General features: G+C 42.6%; 2 protein-coding genes across 3 annotated transcripts in view; one reads left to right on the top strand and one right to left on the bottom strand.

Moving 5' to 3' along the window:
• The first annotated feature begins 509 nt into the window (after positions 1 to 509).
• On the top strand, positions 510 to 3499 carry LOC106818724 (cytochrome c oxidase copper chaperone-like). Of its 2 annotated transcripts, none has more exons than XM_014823399.1 (3): positions 510 to 702; positions 2548 to 2661; positions 3154 to 3499. In XM_014823399.1, the coding sequence occupies exons 1-2, from the start codon at positions 599 to 601 to the stop codon at positions 2630 to 2632; spliced, it is 189 nt and encodes a 62-aa protein (XP_014678885.1). In that variant the 5' UTR covers positions 510 to 598; the 3' UTR covers positions 2633 to 2661; positions 3154 to 3499. The 2 variants fall into 2 exon arrangements, 1 of the variants encoding a protein (XP_014678885.1); XR_001395286.1 differs by having other exon boundaries at positions 511 to 702; positions 2548 to 2673.
• Positions 3202 to 10646, bottom strand: part of LOC106818723 (dnaJ homolog subfamily B member 13-like) — an 8974-nt gene continuing 1529 nt past the window's right edge. The window contains exons 2-7 of the mRNA XM_014823398.1: positions 6344 to 6447; positions 5992 to 6156; positions 5253 to 5413; positions 4794 to 4926; positions 4397 to 4568; positions 3202 to 4011 (exon numbers count right to left, since the gene is read on the bottom strand). Of these exons, the coding sequence (XP_014678884.1) occupies positions 3855 to 4011; positions 4397 to 4568; positions 4794 to 4926; positions 5253 to 5413; positions 5992 to 6156; positions 6344 to 6447 (892 nt within the window). The 3' untranslated portion in view covers positions 3202 to 3854. The remainder of the gene's footprint in view (positions 4012 to 4396; positions 4569 to 4793; positions 4927 to 5252; positions 5414 to 5991; positions 6157 to 6343; positions 6448 to 10646) is intronic.

The raw sequence follows: 10646 nt of genomic DNA, 5'->3' as shown, positions 1-10646 counted from the left end.
TCTGTGACAGCGACTGCTGCTTCCCAAGTAAAGTGCTAAGATTACAATTCGCGAGGTTCAACTTCACGTCGGAATCATTAATTAAAAGTTCGTTCGTTTTTAAGCACAGCTCTTCGAAGATCCCTCTGTCTTTGAAACTTTTCAGGCTGTTTAGAGTTTTTCCTTTACCCATGACTGGGTTTACGTCCGCTAAATGCTTCTCGGAACTGCCCACTTTTTCAACAATCAGAGACACAGTTTTGCCGTTGGCTTTGCCACTCTGCTCGGCGGATGAAAGATTTTTCATGTCAATAACGCAGCTGTGGCTCAATTACAAGTGATTATACATCATTGAGCCATGCGAGTGTCAACGTTGACCGAAACACCTCACAAATTAATCACAAGTCTGGAGCACCACTAAAATAGGTATACTCCCTGCCATTTTGAAACGCCAGTGAATGTTATACTTCCCAGCATGCGTTGCGACACGTTAATAAATTTCTAAAAACAACCCGTAGGTGGCGGTAGGAGCGCAGTCTTACCGTAACTTCACGTCTTGTCCTTAGATTCATGTGTAGGTGAGAACAAACGCAGTTACAGTCCTAAATAATTTGTAGATATGGAAAAATGCGACGGAAAGGCAAAGGAGTGTAAAGAGGAGGAACCAAAAAAGCTAAAACCATGCTGTGCCTGCCCAGAAACAAAAAAGATTAGGGATGAGTGGTAAGTGCGCAATCGGGCGCACTGCGATCTTCAAATTCGACGTCCGTGACGAAGCTAGTAGTAGTACTAGTACTAGTAGTAGTAGTAGTGGCTACTAGTACTAGTGCCTAGTGGTACTACTACTAGTACTAGTATAGCTCTAGTACTAGTAGTACTGCTATAATTTGTTGTTGTTGTTATTCATTAATTCTCCTGTTACACGAGGTCATGGTCACAATGTATACACACTTTGTATCTGTTATGTCTTTGCCTCTGTGTTACGTCTTGGCCTCTGTCCAAGTGTTTCTGTGTATCTATTCAAGTGTTTCTGTGTAGGTTCACAAACAAAACATGCACGGCATTTTGGCGGTCACTCAACTCCTTTATTTTAGACTAGTCACGCCATCTCGTGGACGCAATACATGACAGTATCGTTAGCTTCTAGTGTTTCCTCATGGTAAAAAAAAAGATTCTTGTTTTCCCCAGTAAGGGTGGCAATGTCAATTGTCCGTTGGCTTGGGTTGGTGTTGGTCTTCACATACCCCAGTTCGATCGTGTCAGTCATCTTCTCCCTGCTAACCCTGAGTCATGAGCAATGGAAGATCTTGTGGTCCACGGTCTCATTGGCAAGTCCACATGCAGTCGCAGAGGTAGCTCTAGTAACTATAGCCCGTGTACAGTTGCCGCAGGCGGCGGCTATGTACAGGCCTGCGGCTATGTGCAGGCCTGCAGCAACTGTACGCGGGCTATAGTTACTAGAGCTATCGCAGAGGGGACTATCGCTTGCCCTGATCTTAAACATGCGTCTAAACATAGGAATCGCTCCGACCTGTGATTGGAGGATTAAAATAGAATTCGTGACGTTTCCTTTCACCGGTCATAGCCGCTCGTGTATATTTGCTAATTAATTAGACTAATCGTGCTTCAATAGACTCAAAATTCAGGCTAAGAAATGTGTCTATAATATAGCTAGAATTTATAGAAATGTAACTCAAATCGTTCGCGCTATATGATAGTTAGTACACGTTCCTGCTGGTCATAGCATAATAGCGTATGCGGCGGGAGTGGGCGGGGTCTATTTTTATCCTCCAATCACAGGTCGGAGCAATTCCTCTGTTTAGACACATGTCTGCTATAGCCCTTGCTTTGGCCTTGTTGGTTCTGCCACTGTGACATTTGACAGAGCCAACGAGGACAAGTCTATACTACTACATCTATGAATGAGGAAGGAGGCCTTGTTGCAACAGGGCCTGTGGAGTAAATGGCTATAGTATAGTTCTACAGCTATATAGTATGGAACATATTTATATATATATATTATGGAACATATTTATTCTATGAGCCTCATATCCAAACTGTTATAGATCAATGTACATGTTGGTGGAGAGAGAACGAGCACACTTGCACATTATACTCTTGTACCCGTATACAACCCCATGTAATACAGACATATATACACTACCTTTGCATCATCATCCACTCTCTCCTTTTCTAGTTCTACCTTTCCCTTTGCCACCTATTCCACCTTAATCTCCCTGCTTCTTCCTCCTGCCCCTCCTCCCCCTCCATTGTCTTCTCACCACTCACAGCCTTTTAACACTCCACCTTTTCCTCCCATACCTTCTCCCTTTCGCTGACTTTTCCACATTCTCTCCTCCTCGGTCTGCCTTCACCCCTCCACCTTCTTCAGCTTCCGCCATAATCATGCTAGTGCAGCAATCCTGTGCAGCATCACGTGGAGTCTGCTATGTAAATATGTGATGGCCTAATTGTACATCCCTATCACTTGTCACTATTAAAGGAAGCGCACTCTACTTCTAATAGCTCAAATAATTAATAGGAATTTCTTTTGAAATGTACTTACAGCATAATTCAAAATGGAGAAGAGAACTGCCAACATCTCATTGAGGCTCACAAAGCCTGCATGCGTTCATTAGGATTCAAAATATAGTGGGTCTGTCCATACATCAGCGCTTGTTGGTAAGTGTGTAGGTGAGTGTGTGTATAAACAGATGTGGTTGGCTCTTATTTCATGCACTTTCTTTAGAAGAGCTTTCAATACTTTGATGAAGTTGGCCGCAATGCAGCACTGGTACCGAGATAATTACACTATTTCTGGCGAGTGTCACCTCATATATTATACGCTCTTTGACCATAGTAACATGTGACATCTGTTGGCGATTAAAATGTAACGGTGCAATGACGATAGTTCTGAAAAATGTTTACCATCATTATTAACCACATCATTATTAACCATCATTATTAACCACATCATTATTAACCACATCATTATTAACCATCATTATTAACCACATCATTTCATCATTATTAACCACATCATTATTAACCATCATTATTAACCACATATTTTTTCCTCAGTTATATTACTTAAATGCAATTGGTAATCGTTAGATGAAGTAAGTTTTTGATTGTAAACATGTTTATCATTTGTGCTCTCATATTTTACTTTAGGTAGACTGTAGGTGGCTAGTCAGCATCATTGGCAATTCAACATGTTCAAGCAGGAAATCACGTGCAAATGTCTCGGCAACTGGAAACGAGGATTACCTTGTTGGATAAATTTGGACACGTGAACAGAGTTAGCTGCTTTGGTTGTTTTTTAGTAGAAACCCCCAGATGGTATGTTTCAATTGGCACAGTGTATAACGTATGAACTAAGGAAATGTTGTTACCTATGTGTGGCTTTTTTATTCAAAACTCACATAAAACTATCTAGATTTTCTAGAAAGTTACTGTTATGTACAGCAATAATGTTTTATAATGTAAAAAATTAAAGAGTTTAACTTGCTTTATATAACCAACTGTTTTCTTTACATATGCATAACTGCTTATTGCAGCTACAACAGTAATAAGCAGCCTTCAGTGGTTCACTTGACGTCTTATTAATGACAGTAACGACATAAATACACAGACAGCTTCAACTAGTTATATGCAGGGTGCTTGTTAAAGGCTGGATGACACATCCAGCCTCGCATGCTAGCACAAGTTTCTACTTGTGGGTTCATGTAAAAAGATTATTAACAAGTTCCCTGTGTACTAACAATTGCAACTACATAGATGTATGCAGACAAAACGGGGTACACTAACACAGTGAAATATTGCACTCCTCAAATCTTCCCTCCTCTTAGAACTACAGCCTCCTTTACCCACACTCATTGGATCAGTGCTTTTCTCAACAGCTGCTTCTGTTCCTGTGACAGTCTGGTGGGGAAATTGATATTGAACTCTATGATCAGCTGTCCTTTGCTGCCCACCTGCTTGCATGTAGTTGGCATGCCCTCACCAGGAACCCTCTTAGTGTAGCCTGGCCTGTCAACATCCAACCGGAAATTCATCAAACATTATTTCAGTGACTGGTGCACATTGTGGTGTTATGGCACAAATATTAACTTTCTTATTTCTGATGCATCGTCTGCCTGTTTCAACAGCTTAAATTCCAGGCATGCTCATGATTGAAAATCTTACTATGTCAGATCAAAATATGAGACTCAATATTTGATTCAACTTCTTTCATATTTTATTCAAATTTCTGTATGATGTAAATTGCTATTGTCTCTATTTACTTGCCAACAAATGATATTTCATCAAATAACTTCAGATGGGTGGTGGTATGTAACACTGTTCAAGCAGAAGATGTATTTTTACATTAAATGTGGAACCAGGGTTTGCTAGATAACACTATAGGCATACATACTGTACAATATCATTGATAGGTATGCGCAGAGTTCTGTCATCCAGGGTGAGTACTTCAACGCTGCAGCCTGTTAGAGACTCCCCTAGGGAGACCTGAGCCGTGTAGATAAGGTCCCTCCCAACACGTCGGAATCTCGGGTGTGGCTTGTCAACTGTCTCGAAGACTATGTCGGCTGCAAACAGATGAGCAAATGTCATTAAACTGCATCTCATAATCTCATTAATAGTTGTCTGACAGACAGATCAAGAGAATCACTGTCACACTGCTGAACTACAGCTTAACAATTCAATATAACACGTAAAATAGGAGAGTAATCACACCAATCGCGTGACGTCGCTCACTATATGCTACGTCGGTAACGGTGTGGACACGCGCGGAGTGCGCAGGCATCACGTACCAGGGATGCTGTTCGGGCCTTGGTCACCTTCCTTGGAGAAGTTGATGGCGGTGCCTGCCTCCCAGCCTGGCCTAACATGGATTGTGAGGATCTTCTCTCTGATGCTTGACGTGTGTCCATCTCCATTCATGACCTACATGATGCAATGTACTGTCACATACAACACGTTTTCATGTCACATCCATGGAATAGTGATGTCCTGATGATCGATTACAAGCAAAAGTTCATCGTTTGCAGCCACCGATTAAATAATTATGAAAAAAAAAATCAAAAATCAGAAAAATACCTGAGTTGATGTTTATTTATGAGTAAACAAATTCTTCAGCCATCATTACAAATTGTTATCCTGTTAATGTTATAATTCACTGCAAATAACGTTTTGTACCAACCGATAAGGCAAATCAGCTGATATTTCACCTTAGCCTACCAAGAAGTCAATGCATATTCAGTGCAACAAACCCTGCGAGCTATCTTCATCTTCTTCGTACATCCGTGGAAGCACTCCTCTAGGGATAGAGCCAACTCTCTGTGCACAGGTGGGTCCTGCTTACAGGCTGCATGCCGACCGTGCAGTCCCCCCGCCCCTGTCACCGCGTCGGGCACTATGCCCGTAAAGTAGTCTGAAACGATAGGGCATGTCCGAAAAGCTGTACAGTAGTCCACTTCCACAGAAAGCTAGAATCGAAGAGCCTAAGAACATGTTAGTGAAGTAAGAAGCGAAGTAAGAAGTGTTGGAGTTGAAAACACAGATCTATCTTAGCAGTCTCTTTTTTATTGGTCATCTGCTAGTATGTCGTAGCAATGGTCGTTGCTTCTCTCCAGGCAGTACTTGTTACTTAGGCCACAGACAAACAACAAAACATGGCTCCACAAGGTTGATAAAGCACTGTAGGTATTGTCATTTCTATTGTTGCACTTCTCCCAACACATTCGAGAATAAGGGCGCTGTGGGAGATCGGCTATAGAAAATATGGGGCAAACATAAGGCTAATGACTGAAAATTAGGTAGTAGAAATGTTGGAAATATCCAGAAGATTTTGTCAGTGACTAGTAGTGCATTCAATTTTCAATTGAGAAAGTAGCTGTAACCATACTTAAAATAGGCAGTAAAAGCCCTGGCATCCTAGCTCTAACGGAAACCCTGAACAAGCAATCATGTGCTGTGTGCTGTTGGGCTTAGAATGACAAAAAATATTACCTGAGAAAGGATTACATCCACCGAAGAAATCACTGAATACTTTCCGAGAATCCCCATGGAAGGTGTATCCCATAGTAAAGCTGGTACCATCATCATCGCTGATCAGTGGCACACCTCTTGTTAACCCCTCCTCTCCAAACTGGTCGTACACAGCTCTGAGCTTATCTGTACACATGCAGGAGGGTAAGCAATATATAATGGATCATTTAGATATAGTCTCAGCTATGATTTATAATTCTTTTTCGTTTTGTGCATGGGAAAAGAATTGTTGCATTTATGAAAATTCAGCACTAGCACCCCACCTCTCTGTGCCATGCATAAGGCAACACATAGCACTGCATATAACATTTACCATTACTGAGAACATCATATGCCTCTGCCAGTTGCTCGAATTTTTCCTCTGCATCGGGATCATGATTTTTGGTAGGATGATATTTCAATGCCAATTTCCTATATCTGAAGGTAATACAATGTTATCAGTTAATCAGTTAATAATGTTAGTTATTTGGTGCTAGATTTCATTGAAAAAAGAAAGTCGTATTTTAACGCTTTGTGCCAATAGATTATGTACATACTATCAGGAGTAGATAATAGGGAAGGAGTGTGACATCAATAAACAAGGGAAATTCGTCATTTACTAGCCTTATAATACCTACGATTTACTACGCGTAACTCATCCAACTTGAGCTCAAATCGGACACAGTCCATCCGCCTACCATCGTGCAAAATCGTTTCCTCAAATACACCCGCAATCCAGAGATACAGACTAAAACGTACGACACGATTTTCAATTCTTTGGCCATCAATCCAAATGCACTGCCCGCCTCTATTCAAACAAAAGGCAGCTACTAACCACACTGTCCACGGCTTGCCTTCACGGCGAGGCGCTGTGGCTCGCAGGGAGATTTGAATCCGATCTGCTGCTGATAGCGGATTGGTGTGCGTGCGTGGTATGGGGGCATGCCAGCTGTATTGCCGGCATGCAGGTATGTAGCTGTGTACCGGGTCAAAGGTTATCTCGCCGAGTGTTACGTTGATGCCTAATCTCCCTGCGAGCCACAGCGCCTCGCCGTGAAGGTAAGCCGTGGACAGTGTGGTTAGTAGCTGGCTTTTGTTTGAATAGAGGCGGGCAGTGGATTTGGATTGATGGCCAAAGAATTGAATATCGTGTCGTACGTTTTAGTCTGTATCTCCGGATTACGGGTGTATACGAGGAAACGATTTTGCACGATGGTAGGCAGATGTGCTGTGTCCGATTTGAGCTCAAGTTGGATGAGTTATGCGTAGTAAATCGTAGGTATTATAAGGCTAGTAAATGATGAATTTCCCTTGTTTATTGATGTCACACTCCTTCCCTATTATATACTCCTGATACTATATGATACAATCCTTTTCCACACTTGATATAAGTCAGTTTATATCTCAAACTTACACGGGCGCAACCACCACTTCACGACCCCCTACTTTTATGTGGACCTCCCCAACTTCTGAGTTGAGTTGCCCTTTTTTCTGGCCCACGGCCCTTTTTCCTGGTCCGGACCCTCACCTGCTCGCGCAGAAAACGCATCTGAGGGGGTCTAATTTCAAAAAATTTCTGGGGGAGGGCTCCCTAGACCCCCCTTTGCGTGCTCCCAAGTAATATAAGTTAATACATGTAATAATTTTAATTTCCTTTTGTAATAAAAGTGTGTTCAATCCATATCGCAGTTTGATTTCACCGGGTACTAGTATTTTGTCGCTCTGATGGCAGTTAATTTCAAGCAAGTTGATGGTTTTTGTGGCTTTGTGGATTTTGCCTTGTACTGGAATTGTCTGTTTCATTGCTATGACAAGACTTGAAGTACAAAAATTTCGCCTCATATACTCTGAAAATGCATAAAAAGGAGTCTGATTTTTAAAAAATTTCTGGGGGAGGCCCCCCCGACCCCCCACCGCTTTCAGTTGGCCCCTTACAAAATCTCAAAGTGCCCTTTTCCCAGCCTGCACCCCCCCCCCTAGACAAAATCCTGCATCCGCCGCCCTGAGCTAGTGGCTTGTCAGTTTCATCGTTCGCGAACTGGTCTGGTAACGTACTACTACTAGGCCTATTGGTGGTAGCTATATGTAGCTTAGCTCTAGTAACTATAGCTCGCCGCGTATGCGCGTTGCCGCGTTAATGTAAGCGGGCTATAGTTACTAGAGCTATATTGTAGCTCAGCTGCATTATGATTATTTTATTTATATACACAGTTGTGTGTAACTTATGGACTCTTATTTAGTATTGCTGAGGAGGGGTCTATGTCCCCCGGGGTACTTGCCGAGAGCGTTACCCTTGGGTTACGGTACTATACTAACTATGCCGGACCGTACCTCGCTACTCACTTACGAGCCTAGGGAGTGCCTACGCCTACTCCCTTAACCCTAAGCCCTAACCCTCAATCCAACTCCTAACACATATCAATAGTGACCAGGGTACGTTCCGGTATACCGCGATCCGTTACCCAGGCGTAACGTTATCCGGCAGTTACCCTTGGGGACAGTATGGACGCCTATGAGTACTGTCAGTATTATAATTATAATAATTAATTATTAATTATTTTTAATTAATTATGATGGTATCCATCATTTTAACTACCGCCGCTACCCGGTACCTAACGCATTGAACAAGGAGCCGGCGAGCGCTCTGGGCTTCATCTGGCCCAGTGGTCTAGTTGCTACGATTATAAATCCGGTAAAACATTTCAGTCGTGCGTTAGTGACATCATTTGTTCAGGCGCAGTATATGCAGACACGCAGTTGCGACTACATCCATTGTTAAGGCACGGTGTGGGGGAAGGGAGCGCGCGGTGGGAGGGGGTTGGGGGAGGGGGAAGTCGGGTATTTGAGGAGTGGGGGAGGTGGGCTCTTATAGCAAAAGCAGTTCACTCCTTTTGTGATAACAGTTCAACAAATCCATAGTTTATAACCCTCCTCTGAGCGCCGTCATAAAGGTTCTTTTTTTATCCGACACTTTACTTCTTCCGCATTGTCAGCAGAAGGGACATTTCAGCCGTCCTTTCGAATTAAAGCGCCATTAAAAAATGCTAGGTCAAGCTTGTAAACAAAAAAGTTTTTTCAATCGCTCCGTCTTAGACACATATCCTCAGAAAATGTACCTAAAATCTGCCCTGTGCATTTGACCTCTTGAATCCTGTGACCTCCAATTTTCGGGCACTAGAGTGATGGCTTCCATACCATGAGCCTATACAACGACACTATCACGAGCCTAGGTCGAGTCTCGTTTAGATTCTGTGCCCGCAACGCTTCTGCATTTCCCTCCCGTATTACTTAATGTTAAGACGTGAATGTTCCCCCTTTATTTTACACTCTTGACCTTTGACCTTTGACCCCCAGCTTCGATCATCCAACTTTCCGTTTTCGGATACATTACCCCCCCACGTCCCGAATATCTGTGACCGTACGTCGAACCGCGTGTTTAAGATTTTGTGCCCAACTGTTGACGGACGCACGGTACGACGCACGGACGCACGGACGATCATGTCGATTCTACAAGCTTGATCTGACTAATGTTCAGATGATGCTAAAATTCATGGAATGAAATTACTTGTTATTGTTTAAATCATTTACGGTATTAATTACTGGTTACAGCTCGCTTAAGTCCGGACGGCCCAATAGTCCGAAAAGCCACTAGTCCGAAAAGCCCACTAGTCCAGAAAGCCCACTAGTACCGTTGAAAAAATCCACTAAGTTCCGAAAAGCCACAGGGGGTGGCTACCGATCTATACCTAATGTTTAATTAATTAATTAATTAATTTTAAATTTAAAATTTTAATTTTAATTTTTTTTTATTTTCATTTTTTTAAATTTAAATTTTTTAGGGGTGTTAGGAGGAGGTCGTGTGTGGCAGAAGGGTAGGTGTGTGGGTATGTGTGAGCAAAATCGCGTTTGAGGACTACGGTTAAAACCTTCGTTATCATCCGCCCCTCTCACTTATCGCCGCCCAGCTTATCATTCACATACAAGCACGGCAGGCACTATACGACGACGCACGCTGGATGGGGCGCACGATCACACATCGCCGTGGGCTGGTGGCCTGCGCAGCGCAAACATTTGCACCGCACTCTGCACGCGAGCACACCCACGCCGCCGAGTCCTTCGTACACCCCGACACACACCAGCCAGCCATCACACACACACACACGCGCCACCCACACGGACCCACACACATACAAACATCGCTTGGATAGATAATAACCTTATGTTACAATTGAAATAAAGTTTTACACTTTGTTGAGGTGTAACACAACATTTTTGACATTCTGCTGAGCTAGTTTTGACATGTTATGAAGTTTGTGGTTATTTTTACATTTTCGTGGTTGACATGTACATTATGATATTTGTGGTTATTTTTACATTTGTTGAGGTTGATTTTTAATTTGTGTGGCCGCACAGCACAGGTCCATTGAATAATATTAAGAAAGGGTCTATCACAGTCTGTAACTGAGACGCGGGTGTGGGGTTGCCGAGCATCAAGTTGAGGGGCAATGGGCAGAACTCTCAACCTGCTTATTACTAAGTGGTTATACCGTACTACTAGTTACCTCACCTATTATAGCCAATAACAGATTAAAATTTAAGAATAATAAATCAAAATATAATAATTAAAAATTAAAATG

The sequence above is a fragment of the Priapulus caudatus genome, unplaced genomic scaffold (assembly GCF_000485595.1).
Source record: "Priapulus caudatus unplaced genomic scaffold, Priapulus_caudatus-5.0.1 Scaffold2460, whole genome shotgun sequence".
Classification (NCBI taxonomy): Eukaryota; Metazoa; Priapulida; class Priapulimorpha; order Priapulimorphida; family Priapulidae; genus Priapulus; species Priapulus caudatus.
Note: the sequence above shows the minus strand (reverse complement) of the source record. Positions and strands in the feature narration are given on the sequence as shown.

What these genes read in the sequence shown, in the direction of transcription:
- LOC106818724 (XM_014823399.1), top strand. Translation starts at nt 599, where the DNA reads ATGGAAAAATGCGACGGAAAGGCAAAGGAGTGTAAAGAGGAGGAACCA. An exon ending in AAAAAGATTAGGGATGAGTG is followed by an intron (nt 703 to 2,547) that starts GTAAGTGCGCAA and finishes ATGTACTTACAG; the next exon opens with CATAATTCAAAATGGAGAAG.